At 41.1% G+C, this 25,317-nt stretch overlaps 1 protein-coding gene across 2 annotated transcripts; it reads left to right on the forward strand.

The window, feature by feature from the left end:
* The first annotated feature begins 89 nt into the window (after nt 1-89).
* On the forward strand, nt 90-19,916 carry LOC143288514 (protein lifeguard 1-like). Of its 2 annotated transcripts, none has more exons than XM_076597093.1 (11): nt 90-146; nt 4,385-4,497; nt 5,327-5,405; nt 6,103-6,156; nt 7,633-7,723; nt 8,540-8,577; nt 10,234-10,279; nt 11,924-11,965; nt 15,312-15,401; nt 16,468-16,515; nt 17,837-19,915. In XM_076597093.1, exons 2-11 carry the CDS (start codon nt 4,413-4,415, stop codon nt 17,987-17,989), a joined length of 726 nt encoding a protein of 241 aa, XP_076453208.1. In that variant the 5' UTR covers nt 90-146; nt 4,385-4,412; the 3' UTR covers nt 17,990-19,915. The 2 variants fall into 2 exon arrangements, with proteins under 2 accessions (XP_076453208.1, XP_076453209.1); XM_076597094.1 differs by lacking the exon at nt 90-146 and adding an exon at nt 175-347 and having other exon boundaries at nt 17,837-19,916.
* Nucleotides 19,917-25,317: the final 5,401 nt, after the last annotated feature.

Consider the following 25,317-nt stretch of genomic DNA (forward strand, 5'->3'; position numbering starts at 1 on the left):
TTTGACAGAAGCATAAAATTATTCAACATCATCAAGCATATCCGCTTCGCTTAGAAATGATTTTGTGCATAGATGCTTTTCAGATGATCAAGCCATCTGGACGAAAATCAACATCAGACGAAATTACGAGAAAAAGACCACTGCAGGTTTGTTCCGTGTTCTAACATATGTGTTGTGTTTGATATTTCGTTCTTTGTAATTTTCGACATTATATATTTATAGCAGTAAATTCAAAGTTAGTTCTTTTCTTATTCGTGAATTAGAATGCGTCGTTGATTATGCACGCATTTTGTCTGTGTTTTGATATTTTGTAGTTATTTTCACATGACCACGATCGTTGAACAACGGTAAGCGAATGAAAACTAAGTGCGCAGTCACGAACTCCGTCAAAGCCTGGCCAACTCTGCCTGTCGGCTACTCAGTCAGTCTGTCTGTCTGTCTGTCTGTCTCCATCTATCTTCTCTGTCTTCTCTTCTGGAGACATACGTCGCAGAAGCCATCCTAGCTATTGACTGGAGGTGAATTAGCATGGGTGTCAAATTTCCGGAAAGATAGGATCAAAAGGATTAGAATTGGAAATACTTACTCCTCAGCCCCATTCTATTTACAACGTATATTAATGACCTAATACTTACTCCTCAGCCCCATTCTATTTACAACGTATATTAATGACCTACAGGACATAGTCATTTGCACATGCAAAATCTTTGCTGATGACACAAACATTTATAACTTGAGCAGCCATAAATATACATTACATTTACAGACAGATATAGATAAGCTAATAGAATGGACAAACCCTTGGAACCTATATTTTGATGTAGATAAGTGTAAAGTATTACATGTTGGAAAGAACAACCTCCAGAATGATTACATTATGAGACTCACAGATGGACAGAAGAGTCTTAAGTAAATGTTCAGAAGAAAAAGACTTGGGAGTTATCTTTGGTGATGATTTAAATTTTTGATCGACACATTATTAATTATGTAATATTAAAGACAAACAGAGAACTCAGGATTATTAAAAGAACTATCTCATATAATGATATATTGACAGTGACACTTTTGTTAGATTATTTAAGACACTAGTAAGACCACTCCTTGAATGTGGAAATGTTATTTGGTACCCGCTATACAAAAAGCAAATCTGTTGCAGTTGAAAAAGGGGCGGTGGGGGGGGGGGGGGGGGAGGCGAAAGGCTTATAAACGTCCCAAAATACTGAACCGAACTTAACTGTCTGTCATCGTGATAGGACTAAGATAACGTGCAGCTGTAGGGGAAAAGAAGGAAGCGGGGAAGAAAAAATTAAGTAACTGGTTAAAAATGTAATAATAGTAATAAAGCATTGAATGGAATGGAAACCCTCAGCATTATTTTATTTGGAAACGACCGGTAGATGCATCTCAGAAGAGCCGGTGTGACACGAGAATTTAACCCCATAAGAAATTTACACCAGAGTTGATTTTGCGAACAAGGAAGTAAAAATCTCCCAGTGAAAGTTTTACTCCCCCAGCTATCAAAATTTGGCCTGCATGATTTTACTCCAGAGTAAATTGCTGGGATGTAATTTTATTCCCCAATGCATCCAGGCTAACCCTATCCTCCTGTGTGAGATTTAAGTATTGCAGTGATTGAATTCCAATGTGCACACACACAAACATGCATATTTGCTCACGCGCATGTGCAGACACACATAAATTATACATGTATACACACATAAGGGTTGAAGCTCTCCTCTCAGCATGGCGGAAAATAGGACCCTGGCAGTGATCTCAATAACAGTCACTTGATCCTTTCTTGGAAAGAACTTTTAAGTGATCTCTTTGAACTGGCTATCAAAGGAAATGTAGCAGGGGCCCAGACATTAGTGTGAGGAATTTGGTTGTAATGTGTGGGTGTCCAGTGGATTTGTTTCCAGTATGTCAGCAAGGGGATGTGCAGATTCATACACAGACACATGCACATAAATGTGCATGCACACACATACACATGCACACAAATGAGCATACACACGCACCATGAGCATACACACATGTATATATGTGAACATATGCACACTGTATGCACACTATGCACACACACACACACACACACACACACACACACACACACACACACACACATACACCAATAATAATAATTGTTATTATATTAAGACAGCGCTGAATCTTGTGCAGAGACAAATCAAAGCCTACACATGTATTTAAGCATTACGAACATTCACACACAGACATACCTCCAAACATACAGTGATACTCATATGTGCACATGCATACCAAGTTCTGCATACTATAGCAATCTTGCACTTGCACACATGCAAGGGGAGGGTGCATTACTTGTAAAGGAAGTAAGATTTTTAGAAAATATGGAAAATAAGAAATTACCTCTGTGGTAAAATCATCTTGCAAGAGTTTTATTTCAGAGTAAATTTCTTGTAGGGAGAAACATTCTTGTGTTACACCAGGGTTGCAGAAGCCCGCCCCCAAGCAAAAGTATATGACACAATGCACACATGCATGCACACACACACACACATACACACACACACACAGAGAGAAATATAAAAAGTTTAAATATTGCCTACTCAAATTATTTTGTTCTAAGCGTTTTACAAGTACAAGTTCTACAACAGTCCCAATTTGTATCCATCAAGACATGCAGGTTGGTCCAACTAAGGAAGCAAACATGAATTACGACAAGATATTGCATCAAAAGTATGTGCTAAACTCAATGTCCATAATAAACGGGAGGGGAGGAGTAGGCATGATGTTAGGTAGGGAGTATTGGCTGTAATGATTTTGTTACTTAAATTCAATGTTTAATTACACATACTTAACCGTGACCCACTAGTGCAGATTCCGGCAAGGGTCTGACATTTTTTTTAATTTTTTTTTTTTAATGATTTTGTGATTTAAATTCAGTGATTTCCTTAGTGGTGTTTTATGTGCTACGTGTGCAAGCATGTGTTCAACAAAACCCAAAATGTTTTATTCATCTCTTTCGTGGCGTTTTAGGAGAAGGAATTGAAAACCAAGGGGAAAGAGCAAAAAGAAAAGAGACAGACAGACCTGCAGTCACTGATCTAGATCATGGCGTAGCAGTGATAGCTGATGAGGCATGACACAGTTAAACTGAAATTTGTGATGATTCATTCTGATAAGAGACCCATGAGTAGTGGAGTGGAGTTGCCTGTTTTACTACATCGTATTTTGATAACCCTGCCACAGCCAGCTGTTGCGCTGTGGAGCATATGGACAGGCAGACCTCGTGTCATTGCACACCAGGTCACACATAGAACATATGTTCATAGTCAACAATCCATTCAAGTTTCTGACCTCATGTTCAGGCTGTTCTCTCGTTCTGTCACCAACCTGTGAGACATCTATGGAGTTCTGTGTGATTGTTATGCATCTACTTCTTTTTGATTAGTTTGTAAATTATGGAGATTTTTGTTGTTTTCTGTTGTTGCTGGTGGTTTGTTGTTGTTGTTTTTTTGAGGGGGGGTTGGGGTTTGGGGGGGTTTCATTCATGATTTTTTTTTTTTTTTTTTTTCAGAGAAGTAATGTTCAATGTTCAGGGTCTTTTTTCTTTTCAGTCAGTTACACTTGAAGTGTGTGTATGTCTGTTGGTTTTCCTGTGTTTGTGGTCAGCAATTCCCATGATCAAGTAGATAATTTATGAGCTGATGGGCTGCAGTTCCCATGATCAAAGGTAGGATTTATGAGTTGATGGGCTGCAGTTCCCATGATCAAAGGTATGATTTATGAGTTGATGGGCTGCAGTTCCCATGATCAAAGGTAGAATTTATGAGCTGATGGGCTGCAGTTCCCATGATCAAAGGTATGATTTATGAGCTGATGGGCTGCAGTTCCCATGATCAAAGGTATGATTTATGAGCTGATGGGCTGCAGTTCCCATGATCAAAGGTATGATTTATGAGCTGATGGGCTGCAGTTCCCATGATCAAAGGTATGATTTATGAGTTGATGGGCTGCAGTTCCCATGATCAAAGGTATGATTTATGAGTTGATGGGCTGCAGTTCCCATGATCAAAGGTATGATTTATGAGTTGATTGGCTGCAATTCCCATGATCAGTCGTATGATCTATGAGTTGATGGGCTGCAGTTTCTCTGGTCAAGCGTATCATTTATGAGTTGATGGGCTGCAGTTTCTCTGGTCAAGCGTATCATTTATGAGTTGATGGACTGCAATTCCCATGTATTATCATCATTGGTTTTATCTATTGTCATGACATGATAAGTGTGCCATGTGTGCAGGAGATGATATCACCTTGAATCTCACCATCACCATCATGTATTATTGTTGTTGTTTAAACTGACACTCCTGACATGTTGTTGCTGGTACACGTGCCGCATGTGCAGGAGAAGGTGAGGCAGTGACAGTGACAGCATGTACGGCTCAGACCCCGAAATGGGACCCTCCGAGGAGGGCTTCTTCAACACTGACAGCTTCAATGAGAAATCTGTCCGACTAGGTAACTGGTCATGAATAATGATGTGAATTTATACAGCACACATTCTGTGAATAGAGATCTAAGCACTTTTCAAAAACAGGTAAACATATGCGCGCACAAACACACACACACACACACACACACACACACACGCATACATGCATGCATGCATGCACACGCACACGCACACGCTCACAGTCACACACATGCTTGCTTGCACACACACTTACAAATACACTTACCACACACTCATGCACACACACACTCATGCACACACATGCACGCATATGCACACACACACACACACACACACACATGTACACACGCACACTCACGCATACACTTACCACACATGCACAGACACACTCATGCACACACGCATGCACGCACACACATGCATGCATGCACGCACACGCGCGCACACACACACACACATATACACACGCATGCACACACATACACCCTCATACACACACGTACACACAGTCTGCATGTGTGTGCTGAAAAGAATGAATGTATACTTGTTTAAATCTCCATATAATCAAGAGACAATAAACCAGTGATGAGAAGAAGAAACACATACACACACACACACACACACACACACACACACACACACACACACACACTTCATACAAACGTATATGATGTAACACACACATATACTGACACAGTAAACCATACTCGTCCATAGTCTCAGATATACCTGGACACATCAATAATCCATGAAGTGTGTGTGAGAGAGAGAGAGAGAGAGAGAGCATTACTGCATGTATTATTCATTAGAAATTTGAGGGTTGACGAAATGAATAGCAGTTGAGAAATGCAACGGATGATGGTTGTGTTGCAGGGTTCATCCGCAAGGTGTATGGCATCCTGTTTGTTCAGATTCTGATCACAGCACTCATGATCGCCCTTTTCCTCTATGTGTAAGTATTGCTGTACACCGATTGCTTTGGTACAGTGGTTACTATCACTTCCATTGTATGTAAGTATTGCTGAACAACAGCTGTGGTACAGTGGTTAGTATTACTTCCTCTGTGTAGGTATTGCTCTACAACCTCTTTGGTACAGTGGTCAGTATCACTTCCTCTGTGTGTAAGTATTGCTGTACAACAGCTGTGGTACAGTGGTCAGTATCACTTCCTCTGTGTGTTAGTATTGCTGTACAACAGCTGTGGTACAGTGGTCATTATCACTTCCTCTGTGTGTAAGTATTGCTGTACAACAGCTGTGGTACAGTGGTCAGTATCACTTCCTCTATGTGTAAGTATTGCTGTACAACAGCTGTGGTACAGTGGTCAGTATCACTTCCTCTATGTGTAAGTATTGCTGTACAACAGCTGTGGTACAGTGGTCAGTATCACTTCCTCTGTGTGTAAGTATTGCTGTACAACAGCTGTGGTACAGTGGTCAGTATCACTTCATCTATGTGTAAGTATAGCAGTCAAAATGACTGTTTTTATCTCTTGACAGGGAACCAATACAGGACTATTCTCAAAATGACTGTTTTTATCTCTTGACAGGGTACCCATATAGGACTATTCTCAAAGTGACTGTTTTTATCTCTTGACAGGGAACCAATACAGGACTATTCTCAAAATGACTGTTTTTATCTCTTGACAGGGAACCAATACAGGACTATTCTCAACAGAACCCATGGCTGTTCATTGTGGGAATGTAAGTGTTCTGTTGAATAATGATAGTGACCATGTTGTATGTATGTGAGAGAGAGAGAGAGAGAGAGAGTGGGTGTGCACTTATGTGTTTATTCATGAAAGAGTGAGTGTGTGTGTGTGTGTATGTGTGTGTGTGTGTGTGTAATAAAATGTTTGCATGTTGTGTTCCTTTGTGTGTGTGGAGGGAGGAGGGGATTGGGTAGGGGGTCTTTAGTGTGTGTGCAACCATGTATGTATGTATGTGCGCATTTATGGATGTGTGTGTGTGTTTGCATATGCCTGACCATATTAACCAATAACAAAGTGAAATAAACTGGAGGCATGTTATTTCCCCACAACCTTTACGGCCATTCAGGCAGTGACTGAATTCATAGCAAGGCCAGGGCCCAGTCCTCCCCTTCCTCTCTTTAAAACTTTCTCGGCCGAAGTCAGGTAACCCATTCTCACCTGGGCGGAGTGAGGAAAAATCAGAGTCAAGTGCCTTTTAATTACACATACTTAACTCTCTCCGGACGAAGGAATGCCTGAGCATTCCTACATAAAATGTATTCGGTTTCAGACGATGGAATGGAATAGCGTTTTCAAGAAATAAAAATCCATCACGCGCTATACACGTGATTTTGTGATTAGCCAAGCAGAGTGCGCTATTCTGGGTCACTCCACAATCGAATGGTATGATTGGCCAGCCTGCCATGTGTGGCCCATCTCGCACACACGCTGACAAAGTCACTGACCGGTCGTCTGCTCGCGTGCCAGCCTGTTAGCAAAGCAGGCTCTTCTCAAATGTTGTGGAGCGAACAAGGCAGCAACGGCAATGTTTTAGTGTTGCCGAAGTACTTGAAATGCTACAAACTGAAGGGTCTGACATTGAAAAGGTGGATGATGACGAAGAAGAAAGCGAATTTAATGCAGAAAGCGAGCATGTGTATGGTGATTCGGGGTGAAAAATTGGCATTATTTTCTACATACGGCAAAACTGTAAAAATAAGATGAGAAATTTGATTTTTTTGTTGTTGTTTTTTTTTGTAATAGCTCAACGCGTAATAAACCAGTTCTGAAAGTTTCCTTTTCTTACTCTGTATTTTGTATTTTTTGTAATTTTTTTTCCAAACCCTTACAAATGGGCCGTCTGTGGGGAAAAGCAAGGGAGAAAACTTGTCGTCCCGAGTGAGTTAACGCGCCCGGTGCCTTTTCCAAGGACACAACACCGTGCTGTAACGGGGGGGGCCTCAAACCCTGATCACTGGTGAACACTTTGAAAGTCCAACGGCGCCTAACCGATTTCTGCCATGGATCTTCGGAGGCATGGCAAAAATGTGATCATATTTGTTGTGGGCTGGCCACCACTGTAGCTGTGCTGATGTGTTCTCTTTGTTGTTGTTGTTGTTGTTGTTTTCTTATGTGTGTGTGTGTGTGTAATGTGTAAGAGTGTGGAATGTCAGTACACTGTTATAGGGTATGTGTTGTTGCCATGCAGGGTGGTAACATTTGTCATCCTCATCATCTTGGCATGTTGTCCCAACGTGCGTCGGAGCTACCCCTCCAACTTGATCCTGCTGGCTGTGTTTGTGAGTGCTGCTCTGTGTGTGTGTGTGTGTGTGTGTGTGTCGAGTGTGTGTGTGAGTGAGAGTGTGTGTGTGTGTGTGTGGACCCAGTCGAGATGGAAGTTTGTGTGTGTGTGTGTGTATGTGTGTGTGTGTGTGTGTGAGTGAGAGTGTATGTTTGTTTGTGTGTGAGTTATTGAGTGTGTGTGAGTGTGTGTCTATGTCTGTGTCTGTGTGTGTGTACCTGTATGTGTGTGTGTGTGAGTGAGAGTGTGTGAGTGTGAGTGTGTGTGTGATTGAGTGTGCGTGTGTGTGTGTGTGTGTGTATTGAGTGTGCATGAGTGTGCATGTGTGAGTGTCTGTGTGTGTGTGAGTGTGGGTGGTGGGTGTTGGTGTGTGTGTGTGCCTATATGTGTGAGTGTGTGTGTGTTTGTGTGTGAGTGATTGAGTGTGTGTGTATGAGAGAGAGTGAGTGAGAGTGTGTGTGTGTGTCAGTGATTGAGTGTGTGTGAGTGTGTGTGTGTGTGTGTGAGTGATTGAGTGTGAGTATGTGTGTGTGTCTGTGTCTGTGTGTGTAATGAGGTGGATTGAAATTGTTTACCTTCTTATGTTTCTGAGTTAAGTGTGTTCTTTATAATTGTTGATAAATATATGATGCTGATGATTCAGCACTGATGTAATGTGCACACTTTGACTTTCAATGAAAGTGAAACTGTTTTGATGTGCACACTTTGACTCTTGCTTGACATTAATGAAAGTGAAACTGGTTTTATGTGCAACACTTTGATTTTTGGGGAGTGGTAAAAAAACAAAACAACACCTGTTGGTTTTGTGTTGCAGACTATTTTCGAAGGCTTCCTGCTTGGTGCTGTGTCCAGGTGAGTGACTTATTGTTGGGTACATTCATGATAATAATAATAAAGATGATAATAATGATAATAGTAATGATGATGATAATGATAATAATACTAATAATAATGGATACTTATATGGTATACTATCCAGAAATCTGCTGTTGGTGCTTTACAAAAACACTTTTGTTTACATAACACAATACATCAGTGTTACATACACACACCAACATGTGACTAAACACACACACACACGCACACGCACACGCACATACAATGCATACATACATTTTAACATGCATATGCTTTACAAAAACACTTTTGTTTACATAACACATGACATCAATGTTACATACACACACCAACATGTGACTAAACACACACACACACACACACTCGCACACACAAACCACACACACACCACACACACACACACACACACACACACACACACAAATGCATACATACATTTTAACATACATGTGTACCTAACAGCTACCCTCAACACATACGCACACATAGGCACACACAAACATACATAAATAGATGTGTGCGTGCGCATGCGCGTGCACACACACACACACACACTACACATTCATATACATGCATGTAGTTATGTACACATACATATGTATACATTCATAGTCAAGCGCTAAGTCAAGCATTCTTGATGGGATCGGTCTGATATATAACTTTGTTCTTGTTTTCTTTTCTCTTTTTTGGTGGTTACATTCAAGAATGGGATCAGTCAGATATATAACTTTGTTCTTTTTTTTCTTTTTTTTTTCTTTTCTTCTGTGGGGCATTTTATTTTTAAACATGTGGGCTACAATACCAGAAGCCACTTACGAGTTTAGTTTCGACCAACTATCTTCTCTTTTTCAGTTGTTGTGTTTATTGCTTTAATGTATATGTGAAAAAGACTTAATGTGGTGACTGTTTGAAGTATAATGCATATGAAGGACTGTGAAAAACACATGCTATTTTTTATCATACGTTTCTGGCCAGCTGTCATTTTCTGAGCTTTGTCTTGCTTCTGACGTGTGTGTGTGTGTGTTTTGCCATTAGACGGGAGATGTGGGTGTTGGAGGGTGAGGGAGGGTTCAGTGGGGCGGGGGTGGGGGCGGGGCATCTCATCAAGTTTCCCAGTCTGTCAGAATCCTCCGTTGATTGAAAAGCAGGGTATGCTTCTTCTTGTTGAGTTTTTGTTTGGTTGGTTGGTTGTGTTTTTTGGCTTTGTTTTTTGTTGTTGTTTTCATACTTTACTGTTTGAATTGATTTTAATCCACACCACCATTTAAATCGATTGTTTTGAGGTAAGATTTTGATCACCATGTATTGGTCAGTGTTTCTTTTGCCATACCAACAACTGTCGCAGAACATTTGAAAACGCGCATCCCCTGCCCCTCCCCACTACTCCGTTCTCCACACCCACACCCCCAAAAGAGAAAGACAACAAGGAAAAGGTGTTAGAGAGTGATGCTGAGATTTTCCTCCAAACACTGCCCTACATTGTCTGTTTTTAATAGTTCATTCCAATGTGAATGATGTATGATACATTGATCACATAACATGGATTCCATGTATTAGCAGTCACAAAATGAACATGGCTGGAGTGTATTGAATCTGTTTTTAAAAAGAAATTCTTTTCATTAGTTGTTCTTGCTTTTCATTTGTTTTCAGTCACTATGAAAAGGATGAAGTCCTGATGGCGGTTGGAATCACAGCGGTAAGTAGCTTTCAAGTGTGTTGAAATATCAGTCTGTATTCTTTTATGAGGAAACAAACCAAGGTCCCATTTTGCAGCATGCTTTCAGGGCATTTGAAACAACCCGCAGCAAGGAAGGGGTTGTTCATCTGGTAAAATTCTGTAGAAAAATCCAATTTGACAATAAAACAAATACACTTGCAGACAGATTACCCCCCCCCCCCCCCCCCCCCCCCAAATAGGCGACACTGCACTTCAGTGATACACTTTCCCAAGGGAGAGCAGTCCGAATTTCATGCAGATGAGTCGATTTGTGACAAAAATGTAATACTAAAGCAGGATATGGTGGACATGTCTTTCCTTACATAGCAGCAGTTGATAGAACTTTGGTGGCAGTGAAGGAAAGCAAAGGAGGAATGTAAACAGTGTGACGGGCGCCATAGCCGAATGGTTAAAGTGTTGGACTTTCGATCTGAGGGTCCCGGGGTTCGAATCACGGTGACGGCGCTTGGTGGGTAAAGGGTGGAGATTTTTACGATCTCCCAGGTCAACATATGTGCAGACCTGCCAGTGCCTGAACCCCCTTCATGTGTATACGCAAGCATAAGATCAAATACGCACGTTAAAGATCCTGTAATCCATGTCAGCGTTCGGTGGGTTATGGAAACAAGAACATACCCAGCATGCACAGCCCCGAAAGCGGAGTATGGCTGCCTATATGGCGGGGTAAAAACGGTCATACACGTAAAAAGCCCACTCGCGTATATACGAGTGAATGTGGGAGTTGAAGCCCACGAACGCAGAAGAAGAAGAGTAAACAGTGTGCTGCAGAATTTTCGGACATTTAGGTATTACATGTGTCACGTTGATAACTTGCAGGTCATGAAAATAACATGCTCAGTCTTCAAAAAAAAATCACGGTGAACTAGATAATTTTGTTTGCATAACAGGAGCAGCAGCAAAGAAACACCCATAAACAAACAATCAAACAAAGTTAAATTTGTTGCTTACATCTGCCAAACACACACACACACACACACACACACACAAAAAGAAAAAAAAAAGCTTAATGTATTTTCAAGTATTTCATGAACAACTGTTTATGTTCAAGTACTGCATGGATAAACATTTTTTATTTTCAATCATTTCATGGAAAAATGCTATTATTTTCAATGACAAACATTCTTATGCTCAAGTGTTTCATAGAAAAACAGTTTTATTTTCAAGTATTTCATCAACAAACAATTATATTTTCAAGTATTTCATAGTCTAACGTTTTTATTCACAAGGTTGAGCATTTTTATGCTCAAGTGTTTCATGGAAAAGTATTTTTATTTTCAAGTATTTCATGGTGAAACATTTTTAATCTCATGGACAGACGTTTTTATTTTCAAGTATATCATGGACAAATGTTTTTTATGTTCAAGCATTATATGGATAAATGTTTTTCATGTTCAGTTATTTCATGGACAGAATGTTTTCATATTTCATGGACAAATGTTTGTTATTTTCAAGTTGTTCACGTTTTACCTTGAAGTACCTTACGTGGACAGATGTTTTCAGGTTCAAGTATTCCTTGGGCAAATGTCTTTTAGGTTCAGGTATTCCATGGACAAATGTTTTTCTGGTTCAGGTAATTCATGGACAGACATTTTCTGTGTTCAGGTGGTGTCACTGGCCCTGACCATCTTCGCTTTCCAGACAAAGGTGAGTTGTGTTGAAGTGCAGTTTGGGATGTGGTTTGTCTTGTGTTGGTTCTGTGTGTTGAAGTGCAGTTTGGGATGCGGTTTGTCTTGTGTTTGTTCTGTGTGTTGAGGTGCAGTTTGGGATGTGGTTTGTCTTGTGTTTGTTCTGTGTGTTGAAGTGCAGTTTGGGATGTGGTTTGTCTTGTGTTTGTTCTGTGTGTTGAAGTGCAGTTTGGGATGTGGTTTGTCTTGTGTTTGTTCTGTGTTGGAGTGGATTTTGGGATGTGGTTTGTCTTGTGTTTGTTCTGTGTTGAAGTGCAGTTTAGGATGTGGTTTGTCTTGTGTTTGTTCTGTGTGTTGAAGTGCAGTTTGGGATGAGGTTTGTCTTGTGTTTGTTCTGTGTTGAAGTGCAGTTTAGGATGTGGTTTGTCTTGTGTTTGTTCTGTGTTGAAGTGCAGTTAGGGATGTGGTTTGTCTTGTCTTTGTTCTGTATTGAAGTGCAGTTTGGGATGTGGTTTGTCTTGTGTTTATTCTGTGTTGCAGTGCAGTTTGGGATGTGGTTTGTCTTGTGCTTGTTCTGTGTGTTGAGGTGCAGTTTGGGATGTGGTTTGTCTTGTGTTGGTACTGTGTGTTGAAGTGCAGTTTGGGATGTGGTTTGTCTTGTGTTTGTTCTGTGTGTTGAAGTACAGTTTGGGATGTGGTTTGTCTTGTGCTTGTTCTGTGTGTTGAGGTGCAGTTTGGGATGTGGTTTGTCTTGTGTTGGTTCTGTGTGTTGAGGTGCAGTTTGGGATGTGGTTTGTCTTGTGTTGGTTCTGTGTGTTGAAGTGCAGTTTGGGATGCGGTTTGTCTTGTGTTTGTTCTGTGTGTTGAGGTGCAGTTTGGGATGTGGTTTGTCTTGTGTTTGTTCTGTGTGTTGAAGTGCAGTTTGGGATGTGGTTTGTCTTGTGTTTGTTCTGTGTTGGAGTGCAGTTTGGGATGTGGTTTGTCTTGTCTTTGTTCTGTGTTGAAGTGCAGTTTGGGATGTGGTTTGTCTTGTGTTTGTTCTGTGTTGAAGTGCAGTTTGGGATGTGGTTTGTCTTGTGTTTGTTCTGTGTGTTGAAGTGCAGTTTGGGATGTGGTTTGTCTTGTGTTTGTTCTGTGTTGGAGTGCAGTTTGGGATGTGGTTTGTCTTGTGTTTGTTCTATGTTGAAGTGCAGTTTGGGATGTGGTTTGTCTTGTGTTTGTTCTGTGTGTTGAAGTACAGTTTGGGATGTGGTTTGTCTTGTGCTTGTTCTGTGTGTTGAGGTGCAGTTTGGGATGTGGTTTGTCTTGTGTTGGTTCTGTGTGTTGAGGTGCAGTTTGGGATGTGGTTTGTCTTGTGTTGGTTCTGTGTGTTGAAGTGCAGTTTGGGATGCGGTTTGTCTTGTGTTTGTTCTGTGTGTTGAGGTGCAGTTTGGGATGTGGTTTGTCTTGTGTTTGTTCTGTGTGTTGAGGTGCAGTTTGGGATGTGGTTTGTCTTGTGTTTGTTCTGTGTGTTGAAGTGCAGTTTGGGATGTGGTTTGTCTTGTGTTTGTTCTGTGTGTTGAAGTGCAGTTTGGGATGTGGTTTGTCTTGTGTTTGTTCTGTGTGTTGAGGTGCAGTTTGGGATGTGGTTTGTCTTGTGTTTGTTCTGTGTGTTGAAGTGCAGTTTGGGATGTGGTTTGTCTTTGTTCTGTGTGTTGAAGTACAGTTTGGGATGTGGTTTGTCTTGTGTTTATTCTGTGTTGCAGTGCAGTTTGGGATGTGGTTTGTCTTGTGCTTGTTCTGTGTTGCAGTGCAGTTTGGGATGTGGTTTGTCTTGTGCTTGTTCTGTGTGTTGAAGTACAGTTTGGGATGTGGTTTGTCTTGTGCTTGTTCTGTGTGTTGAAGTGCAGTTTGGGATGTGGTTTGTCTTGTGTTTATTCTGTGTTGAAGTGCAGTTTGGGATGTGGTTTGTCTTGTCTTTGTTCTGTGTTGAAGTGCAGTTTGGGATGTGGTTTGTCTTGTGTTTATTCTGTGTTGCAGTGCAGTTTGGGATGTGGTTTGTCTTGTGCTTGTTCTGTGTGTTGCAGTGCAGTTTGGGATGTGGTTTGTCTTGTCTTTGTTCTGTGTGTTGAAGTGCAGTGTTCACACCGTATTGGGAAAGCCACAAACCACTATGGAAAAAAAATGAGAGGACAGACTCAGCTGTGAATGTTAGTCACTAAAATAAACAATTTCAATGGAGATGGTAGGATCTGAGGCTAAGAAGAAAAGAAAAAAGATTGAAACTAACCATCTTCTGTTTATAAACTTGTGAATGGTAAAGCTTTTTATTGTTGATTACTTGATTTGTAGAAATTGCTTTCCCCAATGGATTTTATTTCTAGAAACCGTGGTTTGGGTCTCTGCTCACTCATTGGATTTCCTTATATCATATTTTAACCTGTAAAGAACTGGGTGGCAGCCACAGTTCCTAAGTATTGCCGTTGACAGCGTGATACTGGGGAGCATAAAGAGGTGCTCCTTTGTAAAGGTTTTTGTAAAGACTGTGGCAGAAATGAATTTGGTGATGAATTTCGTTTTGTGAAGGAATGCCCCAAATGCGATGAAATCAGAAACAGGTCTGTTCAAAGAAATATACATGCATTCATTAAGCATGCAATTATTGTAAACTGTTCTTAAGGAGCAAAAATGATCTGTTTGATTTGAGCAGATTTATGAAGAAATTTTGCAGTTGTGGCTTCATGATTTCAGTATGGAATGAAATCTCGGTGATCCCTTGTGCTGGTTGCATTGTTGAGCATTTCTACGATTTTCTGCATGTTTGGTGCATATCTGTTATGCCTATGTGTATGAATGTGTGTCTGCATGTTACGTTTATTTGCTTATTTATCATCATTGTCATCTTTTGTTTTTTTTTGTTTTTTTTTTTTTGTTTTTGTTTTTTTTTAAATTAATTTTTTTGTACGCTGATACTTGACTTCATCAAGTTTTTGCGCCTTATAAATATTATTATTAGTAGTAGTAGTTCTTTTTTATGTATTTATCTATTTTTTATTTATTTACTTATTTCTTTTTATTCTATTTTATTTTATTCTTATTTTTATTTTTTTTTTTTTTGTTTGTTTGTGGGTTGTTTTTTTGTTTTGTTTGTTTGTTTTTCTCAAGGCCTGACTAAGCGCGTTGGGTTACGCTGCTGGTCAGGCATCTGCTTGGCAGATGTGGTGTAGCGTATATGGATTTGTCCCAACGCAGTGACGCCTCCTTGAGCTACTGATACTGATACTGATACGATTCTCTTTTGTTATGGCCTCCATGCCCCAAAAGGGATTACAGGATTAAAAGGAAAATTTCCTTTGAACCTTTGAATCTTTACGTTGTGGTTTCAGTGGGATTTCACCATGTTCGGCGGCCTCCTGTTTGTCTTCATCATCGTTCTGATCTGTTTGGGCTTCCTCTGCCTCATCATTCAGAACAGGGTGAGCAGTCAGCACCACCGCCATAGTGGTGATGATGATAGTACATTTATACAGTGATTTCAAACCTCTCAAAGCGCTTTACAGTGTTAGTCAGCACACAACACACATGCAAACAAACACACAGGCAAACAAGCACGCACACGCGCGCATGCTCACGCACGTACCCACGCACACGCACTTGCACGCATGCACACTTACACACACACACACACACACACACACACACTGTGCCAGTGTAATTCTTTCAAAGAGTGTGCACAATGTTGAGACGAATGTGCCTTGAACATTAGTTTTAGTGGCAGAAATTTGAACTTGTTGGGGAGGTTTGAGGTGCTTCAGTGGAAAGCCATCAAGAAAGGTGTAGCAACAGTCTGACCTTGATAAAATACTTGCACAGCCTTTTGTTTCGGTTGCATCCTGTATTTCTCCCAACAAAAGTCAGATTATAGTTTAGTTTAATTTATGTGTACATCAGTGTGTATCGGAGATATACTGACGTACGTAAGGAATGTGTATACTGAAATGTGGATGTTGTCTATGTGTGTTAAGAGATACACTGCAAAAGGAACATGTAGACTGAAACGTGCATGTTGTCTGCGCGTATCAGAGATACACTGAGAGACACAAGGAACATGTACACTGACATTTAGAATGTTGTCTGTGCGCATTAGACATACACTGATGCACATAAGGAACATGTATACCGACATTTTTGAGTTGTCTGTGTGTTTTAGACATACACTGATTTACGTGTATACTCAAAAGGAACATGTATACTGATACTTATATGTTGTCTGTGTGTATTAGACATACACTGACGTACATAAAGGAACATGTACACTCACACATATATGTCTGTGTGTGTCATTGAATTATCGATGTTCATAATGGACTTGTATACTGACACGGGTATGTCTGTGTATCATAGACGCATTGATATACATAAGGAACATGTATACTCATAAGGAACATGTATACTGACATTTACATGTTGTCTGTGTGTACTAGACATACACTGATGCACATAAGGAACATGTATACTGACAACATGTACGTCTTCTTGCAGTACCTCAGCCTGGTATACGCCTCCCTGGGAGCTCTCCTGTTCTCGGCAGTAAGTAGAGTGGCTGTCCCTGACTGATGCTGATTTGTACATGCTCTGAGTGAGATGTGGGTGAAGGGGTCTTTTTGATGTTGTTATCGTTGACCTTCAGCATTGTTTTGGTTTCTGCCTGACTGGTCTTGGGGAAACTGATGGGCATTGAGCCCTGAAATGGCTCTTTAGTGGCTGGGTGGGCTGAAAGCAACATGATTTGATTTGATGCGTTTTTGTCCATGAAGGGGTGTTTGAAATAATCAACAGCATATCATCTGGTTGATGTGCCTGTATCAGCCTACTATTATCAGAAGGCTTGTTGTGCCAGTGAAAAATAGTTTATGAAAAAATATTTGAAAAAAAAAAAAGCAGTGAAAATTTCAAGTCTGAGTGTAGCACTGCTGATGATGTATGATGTTTTTTTATTTCTAGTATGTGTTTTTTTTTCTTTTTGTTATTGTTGTTGTCTTTTTTATTAACTATGTGTTATATGGACATGCGTTGTTGTGTGTTTGGCAGCAAGTGATTGATTGATTGATATGGATGCTTATATAACGCCTATCCTCAGTCGGAGACCAAGCTCTAAGCACTTTACAAACGCGGGGTCATTTACACAACAGGCTGCCTACCTGGGTAGAGCCGACTGATGGCTGCCACTGGGCGCTCATCATTCGTTTCCTGTGTCATTGAATCAGATTTCAGGCACACACACTTACACACTCAGACAGTCATATAACATTTTACGTGTATGCCTGTTTTGTATTTATTTCCCGCGCCACATAGGCAGCCATACTCCATTTTCGGGGGTGTGCATGCTGAGTATGTTTTTGTTTCCATAACCCACCGAACGTGCGTATTTGATCTTCAGCATGCATATACACACAAAGGGGGTTCAGGCACAAGCAGGTCTACACATATGTTGACCTGGGAGATCAGAAAAATCTCCACACTTTACCCACCAGGCACTGTCACCAAGATTTGAACCTGCAACCCTCATATTGAAAGTCCCACGCTTTAACCATTCGGCTATTGCGCCCTATGGCCACTAGATCGATCGGAGTGCAACAGACTGCAACAGTGTTGTTGAGTGCAGCAGACTATAGCAATGTTGTTGAGTGCAACAGACTGTAGCAATGTTGTTGAGTGCAACAGATTGTAGCGATGTTGTTGAGTGCAACAGACTGCAACAGTGTTGTTGAGTGCAGCAGATTGTTGCAATGTTGTTGAGTGCAACAGACTGTAACAATGTGGCATTGTTGCTGAATGCAACAGACTGTAACAATGTTGCTGAGTGCAACAGACTGTAACAGTGATGTTTTTCTGCTCTTTCCTGTGGCAGTACCTGGTGTTTGACACGCAGCTGATGCTGGGCGGGAAGCACAAGTACTCCCTGTCCCCTGAGGAGTACATCTTCGCTGCCCTCAACCTGTACCTGGACATAATCAACCTCTTCCTCTACATCCTCTCCATCATCGGCCTGGCCCGTGACTAGTTCATCCAGGTCATCATCTGGCTGAGGACTAGATCATCCACCTCTTCCTCTGCATCCTCTCCATCATCAGCATGGCCCCTGACTAGTTCATCCTTCCAGGACACCGCCAGGTCATCGTCTGGCCCAAGGAATAGATCATCTGGATATCGTCCACCGCTTGCTCTTCATCCTCTTCATCACTGGCTTGGTTTGCTACTCGATCATTGTCTGACCAAGGACTAGATCGACTGGATGTCATCAACCTCTTGCTCTTCATCCTCTTCATTATTGGCTTGGCCTGTGACAAGATCATCAGCTGGTTATAGTCAACCTCTTCCTCTTCATCCTCTTTACCATGGGCTTGGTTCGCTAACAAATCAGTAGTCTGACCAAGGACTAGATCGACTGGATGTCATCGACCTCTTGCTCTTCATCCTATCACCAGCCTGGCCCAGGACTAGATCATCTGGCCCTGAACTAGATCATCTGGCCCAGGACTAGATCGTTTGGCCCAGGACTAGATCATCTGGCCCTGAACTAGATTGTCTGACCCTGAACTAGATTGTCTGGCCCTGAACTAGATCATCTGACCCAGAACTAGATCGTTTGGCCCAGGACTAGATCATCTGGCCCTGAACTAGATCATCTGGCCCAGGACTAGATCGTTTGGCCCAGGACTAGATTGTCTGGCCCTGCACTAGATCGTCTGGCCCGGGACTAGATCGTCTGGCCCAGGACTAGATCGTCTGGCCCTGGACTCCCATCATCTTGTCAGGAGTAGATAATTTGGACATCATTTGCCATTTGCTCTACATCATGTCCATCATTTTAGGCCTGGGATCAGATGGTTTCCTTGGAGGGATTGCTTTTGTGTCATCCGAAATCCTGAAGCAAAGTTTGAACAGTTTAGGAAAGTCTGACAGAGCAGGCAAGGAAGTGAGAATGATGTTTCACACTGTGGAAGTTACTGTGTCATTGGAAAACTGTGTTCTGTTGCTGTCTGCATTGTTTAGGACATGGCTGTTCAGTGTTTTTGTGCATGTTCAGCCATGTGATTATGCGTCGTTTCACGCAGTTTGTTTTTCTTTTTCTGTCCTGCACACACCTAGAGGCTGGTCTGAAATTGGCATCAGCTACACAACAAAGGACATGCCCATACACATATGTGCACATGTATGTTTATACACACATGCGCCTACACACACACACATACACACATACACACACACACACACACATCTAAACACGTATGCTACTTAGTTTTCTGTCCTTTATAACCTGGTGTGTTTATTTTGCTTCCATTTTGTTTGTCCTCTTCCCTGTCTGCTCTCAAGCTTTACAATTGTCCCTGGTTTCAGGTTGTTCACTTATTCATCCACGGTGACAGCCTGTTTGTTTGTGTATTCTTTCTTGGTTACACATTCTTGTTTGGTGCATTGTGGGATAGGTTGCTTCCTGATAGTATTAGCATTGATGACAGTACAACAGAATGCACACACACGTTCAAGTTAACTCCTGCGACAAACAAACGGCAAGACTTACCAATATAAATCATTACGGTGACGCCATCCAGTAAGCACCGGTGGCTGAATGGACACCGAGTCCCTGCAATTTCTCAGTCAGGAAGTCAGGATGTGGATGGTGTTGACAGTTTTCAAGAACATGATTTTGATTTGAAAGGAGGCCACTGAGTGTGATTTGCAAAATTCCTTGTGGGAAACGCCCACCACTCAGTGCGTTATGTTCATGAACAACCATGCAGATAAACTGACCTTCCTTGCCTTATGGGTGGAGGCTTGTCACAAGTATGGACAATTCATATGCTTGTGATGGTGGTGGTTGTGTTTTTTGTTTGTGAAGGGAATATTCACTGAAATTATAGTTATTTTAAGACATCATTTGGAGGGATGACTTACAAAACAAACAAAATGATTAAAACAGACAACTATGTAATGTCATAACTGAATATCATATATATATATATATATATATATATATATATATATATATATATATATATATATACACGTAGTAACAGATGTCATGTAAGGTCCAAAAGATGACATAAAATAACATTACGTCACCTATTATGAGCGAAGTCTGTGACTAAGCTGCTGGGTAGCAATGAAAATTCAGATTTTCTGTTTTTTTGTTTAATAAAATAGGTGTTGGTTTTCAACTTTGTTTTATTCATATATATGAATCTAGGGATCATCATCCACCACCTTGCCAGTATGTTGGTTTCTGTGTGGTTTGTTCAGCAAGTGTTTGGGGTTATGTTATGAAATATCCAACCCAGGTAAACGGTGATGAAGTCAGATCAAGATTAAAGCATCAATGGATTTGATTCTGACATTGGCCAGCACATCAAAACAGTGAAATGTCAGTCAGTGTTGACAAAACTAGCTGACTTTGGTGGAAATATTTACATTCCTGAAAAAAAAACTATTCAGTTAGAATCACTCCTAAGCCATGAAGGTTTTGCTTCTTGTTATCTTGTCTCTGGGACTTTAATTCAGAATTTATTACACACAAGCACTGTGTCGAAATTGCCAGGCAATCGTGTTTGCAGTATTTGGTCTATTGATCAGTGAGATATTTTTCTCTTCGTTGTCTTGTCATTAAATATCTTGTTTTGTTCTTATCAAATCTGATTGATGCAGACATCAATACTAAGATAAGAGCAAATGTTTCTACAACTGATGAGCATGTATACAGAAAAAGAGTTAACTCTCTGGACATGCATGGATCTTTTATCCACGGATGTGATGCATTGAGTTGCCATTTGTCAGCAGAACAGTATTTTACAAGTGCAGTGTCCACAGACAAAAATGTGTGGCACTTACCGGTAAGTGTCATCTGTCAGCTTTAAAAAAAAAAAAAAAAAAAGCATAATAAATCCTTGCTCAGTTTGAGACATGGTGGCTGTATCTGGTATTGTTGCGAGTCCTCTTTTCATATTTTATGTAAGTCCTTTCTTTTTATCATACTAATTGATGGTTGGTTCTAAACACACTGTCAGATCTGGTATACCAATTCATCTTTGTGATCATGTTAATTGTTAGTCTGCCCAGGCAAGTTTCAAGATTGTATGTTCCAGTGAATTGATTGTGGACAAAACTTTAGTTCAGCGCAGAGCAAAGCAGTTCATCAGAGTGTATGTGGAGGTGGTCACTTTTAGGTGCAGAGAAACACACTGACTGGCTTAGCATCTGAAAAGCTTCAGCAATAATCATGAACTTTGTTTTCATCACTTTAAAAAGAAATATCTCCAGCATGTTAAGGCTGAAGGGATGGTTATTTAAGCTTCTTTTTTTTTTTCTTTTTCTTTTTTTTTTGTTTTTTTTTTTTTTGCATTATATATCATCATTATAGTGAACTCATACACAGCATGACATCGTTGGAGAAATGTTTTGCAGTTCGCTGAGTTGGAGATTTGTCCATTTTCTTTGGATGGGATTGATTCTGTCAATACTTGTTTTCTTGTTTTCTCATTTTAGCAGACTGAGCATTCATGTTGTCATTGTCATCACTCGTGTTTCACCTGCATGTATGCATCAATAGACTGACATAATTTCTGGGGGATATCACGAGGTGGTCCAGATTCTTTGTCATCTGTAAAGCACTGCCTTTCTCTTGTTTGTACGCAGCTGTGTTTTGTTTTTGTTTTATTTTGTAATGTGTTTCTTTTCAGATATCATAGTTTTGTGTCAGCACTTTTTTTTTTTTTTTCTTTTTTTTTTGTTGTTGTTGTTGTTGTTTTTTGTTAGTTACAAGACAACTGAAAAATGTTAAACCCTTAGTTCTGACTGACTTCAGTATTTCATTTTGATGCCAGACTGTGTAGGAAGTGGTGTGGCCACTGATGGTGATAGCAGTGTGATACCAAGAGTTGATTGACATGGGTATGTAGAGTATGTTGAAGGTCTTCTGTAAAGTGTAAGCAAAACAAATCCATGTGCTGCAGCCACTAAACCTTTTTTTTTTTTTTTGTCATAAACTTAACAGATTTTGTTTTAAAATTATGCATTTATTTAGATGATAGGCTACTTGTTGTGGTTTCATATCAGTATGACGGATTCACAGGAAGCCGTGCCATAAGAGGTTAAGGGTTATGTTGAGGCATCCCGTAGCAAAGTGAGATAAATTGGACTTGTGGAACTGATCCAGTGTTCACCAGTGATGAGGGTTCGAGGCCTTGATTCGGCATGGTGTGGAGTCCTCGGGAAGGGCACTCTGCTTTGATTTTCCTCACTCCATTCAGTTGTAAATGTGCACCGGACTTCAATTTGGGTAGATTAAAATGGAAGGAGAAGATTAGGCCCAGCTTCCCCATGCTAAGCCCCAGGCATAGTGTATATGTATTGATGGCCCATTGGCCATGGAAAGGTTATGGGGCTGTTAATCTTTTAACCTTAAATGTCACAGAACTGTGCTTTTCCCTTCATAATTGTAGGGGTGTCTTTACTCTTTTTTTTTTTTTTTTTTTACTTTGAAGACAAGATGGCAGCCTGCAAAAGCATACCATGTAGCAAAAAAAAAAAAAAAAAAGAAAGAAAAAAAAGAAAAACAGTACAAATTAAGATTTTCATGCCTTCCTTAAGAAAACAACAACAAAGAACCGAGAGAAACCAGGGAATGGTTGTTGATTTCTGTTTTGCAGTGTGTTTATAAGATGCTGACAAAATGTGGCATCATTATTGGTATCATTTTGGCAGTGTTACATCCTGCTCTGAGACTGGAGGGTTGGGAGAGTCTGTTACACTGCTTGACTTGCAAGTAGATTGCCCTCTACCTGATTTACAGGAGTGGAAGGGTTAACTGTAGTATTTAGTTGTCATACATATCCTGTATCTTGAACTTGTATAGCATGAATGTGCTGTTCATTCTAATGTATGTCATGAAGATTTTTTTTTTCTGTTTGTTCCGGAGAATGTGATGTGTTCTGGAGAATGTCGTGTGGCTTGACCCTTTTGTTGTTTTCTGCTGGGTTGTGATAAATGAATACAAAAGCTTGTATTGCTTGAGCCAGTTTGTGTCTTTTTTTTCTGGTTGTTTTCATCTTCCACTTCTTTCATTGTTCATTTTCTTGTCTTTTTTTTTTTTCCAATTTAACTTCATTGTGATTCTGCTTATGTTGAATGCGGTTTGCTACACCAAACGATCCCTTTTCTTTGAAATGATTCTGTATAAATGTGAATAGCACTGTACTTCAGTGGTTATAGTGCACCAGCTATTGGTGATGTTAATGTTGTTTGTTATTGTTTTTTCACCATTTTTGTTGATGATGGTGATGTGTTTTTTTTTTTGTGTTATTTTCTGGTTTGTCTACTCTCTTTTCACAATGAGATTGTTTTTGGACTTGATGGTATGATGTACATCTTCATGATTATTGTGTAAAAGTAAAAATTGTGGGATATATTAAAGCACGTAAACACGGCATACTGGTTCTGTGGTGGGGGCATGCATTGTGCGACTGACAGGCTGACAAACAGACTGACAGACAGGTTGATAAAGAGACTGACAGACTGTAAACAGCTGGCTTGGTATTTCATGGGGGGTATTTTTGGTTCGCTAGTCATGGTTATGCATAACCTGCTGTTGGGATGTGTTCAATTTGTTGTCAGTTGTTATGGCTTGTGGCATTGAGTCTGAAACAAGTGAATTTTATGCTGTATTTCTTCTTTATTTTGTTTTTCCCTTAATTATACTCCCACACTTTGAATCCTGTTGTTTTCCCTCTAACTATATATCCACAATGTAAGTACTGTTGTACTGGGCAATGTGGCATTTGCCTGAGAGCCAATGTGGATTCCGGAAAGAGCGCGGAACCACCGACATGGTGTTTGCTGCAAGGCAGCTGCAAGAGAAATGTCAGGAGCAAAATGCTGATCTGTTCTCCACCTATGTCGACCTCACTAAGGCCTTCGACACTGTGAGTAGAGAGGGACTGTGGAAGATCATGGCCAAGTACGGATGCCCTCGGAAATTTATTTCCTTGGTCAGCCAATTCCATGAAGGCATGCAGGCTCGAGTCCAGGACAATGGCGAAACATCTGCTCCTTTTGCTGTCACAAATGGTGTCAAGCAAGGCTGCGTCCTGGCTCCAACGCTGTTCAGCCTCATGTTCTCTGCAATGCTTACTGATGCCTTCAGAGATGGCGATGTTGGAATCGGCCTAAAGTACCGAACAGATGGCAAGTTGTTTAACCTCAGAAGGCTTCAAGCAAAAACGAAGGTCACGACAGACATCATCAGAGACTTTTTGTTTGCTGATGATTGTGCCCTCAACGCTGGATCTGAAGCCGACATGCAACTCAGCGTCGACAAGTTTGCCACTGCCAGCAGGAACTTCGGCCTTACCATCAGCACGAGGAAAACTGAAGTTCTCCATCAGCCAGCCCCAGGGAAACCCTACATTGAGCCCAACATCACAGTCAACGGTCAGAGACTCAGTGCGGTGGAGCGGTTCACATACCTTGGCAGCACACTGTCACGAAATGCGACCATCGATGATGAAGTGAACGTCAGGATTGCAAGAGCAAGCGCAACTTTTGGCAGACTGAGTGCAAATGTCTGGAACAGAAGAGGCATTAGTCTTGAGACCAAGCTAAAGGTCTACAGAGCAGTAGTTCTCCCCACACTACTGTATGCCTGCGAAACTTGGACAGTGTACCAACGACATGCCAAGAAGCTGAACCACTTCCACACAACATGCCTCAGGAAGTTACTGAACATCAAGTGGCAAGACAGGACCCCAGACACAGAGGTGCTCGCAAAAGCCACCCTTCCCAGCATCTTCACCATCCTGATGCAGTCCCAGCTTCGCTGGGCTGGACACGTGGCGCGCATGCCAGACCATCGGCTGCCCAAAAGACTCTTCTATGGCGAGCTGCAACAAGGGAAGAGATCACACGGAGGTCAGAAGAAGCGCTTCAGAGATACTCTGAAAGTCTCTCTTAAAGCGTTTGATATCAACCCTGACTCCTGGGAGGAATCTGCAGTGGACCGTGACAAATGGCGCGCTGCTGTGCACAAAGGCGCCAAGTTGTGCGAGGCCAACAGGACTGCTGCAGCTGTTCAGAAGAGGCAGGCCAGAAAGTCACGGGCAAACAAGCTCCCTGACAATGATATGCCTGTCTTTGTCTGCCCCAACTGTCAGCGAACATTTCATGCGCAGATTGGACTATTCAGCCATCTGCGCACTCACAGATAGATTCATGAGCATCCTCCCACCCACCCCACCACCATCCTCCCCCCATCCCCCAGTTGGATGACAACGATGGTCATCATCGATCTCGATGGACGCACCACCACCACTGTTGTACTGGGCATGGTGGCCAGGTGGT

Source organism: Babylonia areolata, chromosome 12, assembly GCF_041734735.1.
Source record: "Babylonia areolata isolate BAREFJ2019XMU chromosome 12, ASM4173473v1, whole genome shotgun sequence".
NCBI lineage: Eukaryota > Metazoa > Mollusca > Gastropoda > Neogastropoda > Buccinidae > Babylonia > Babylonia areolata.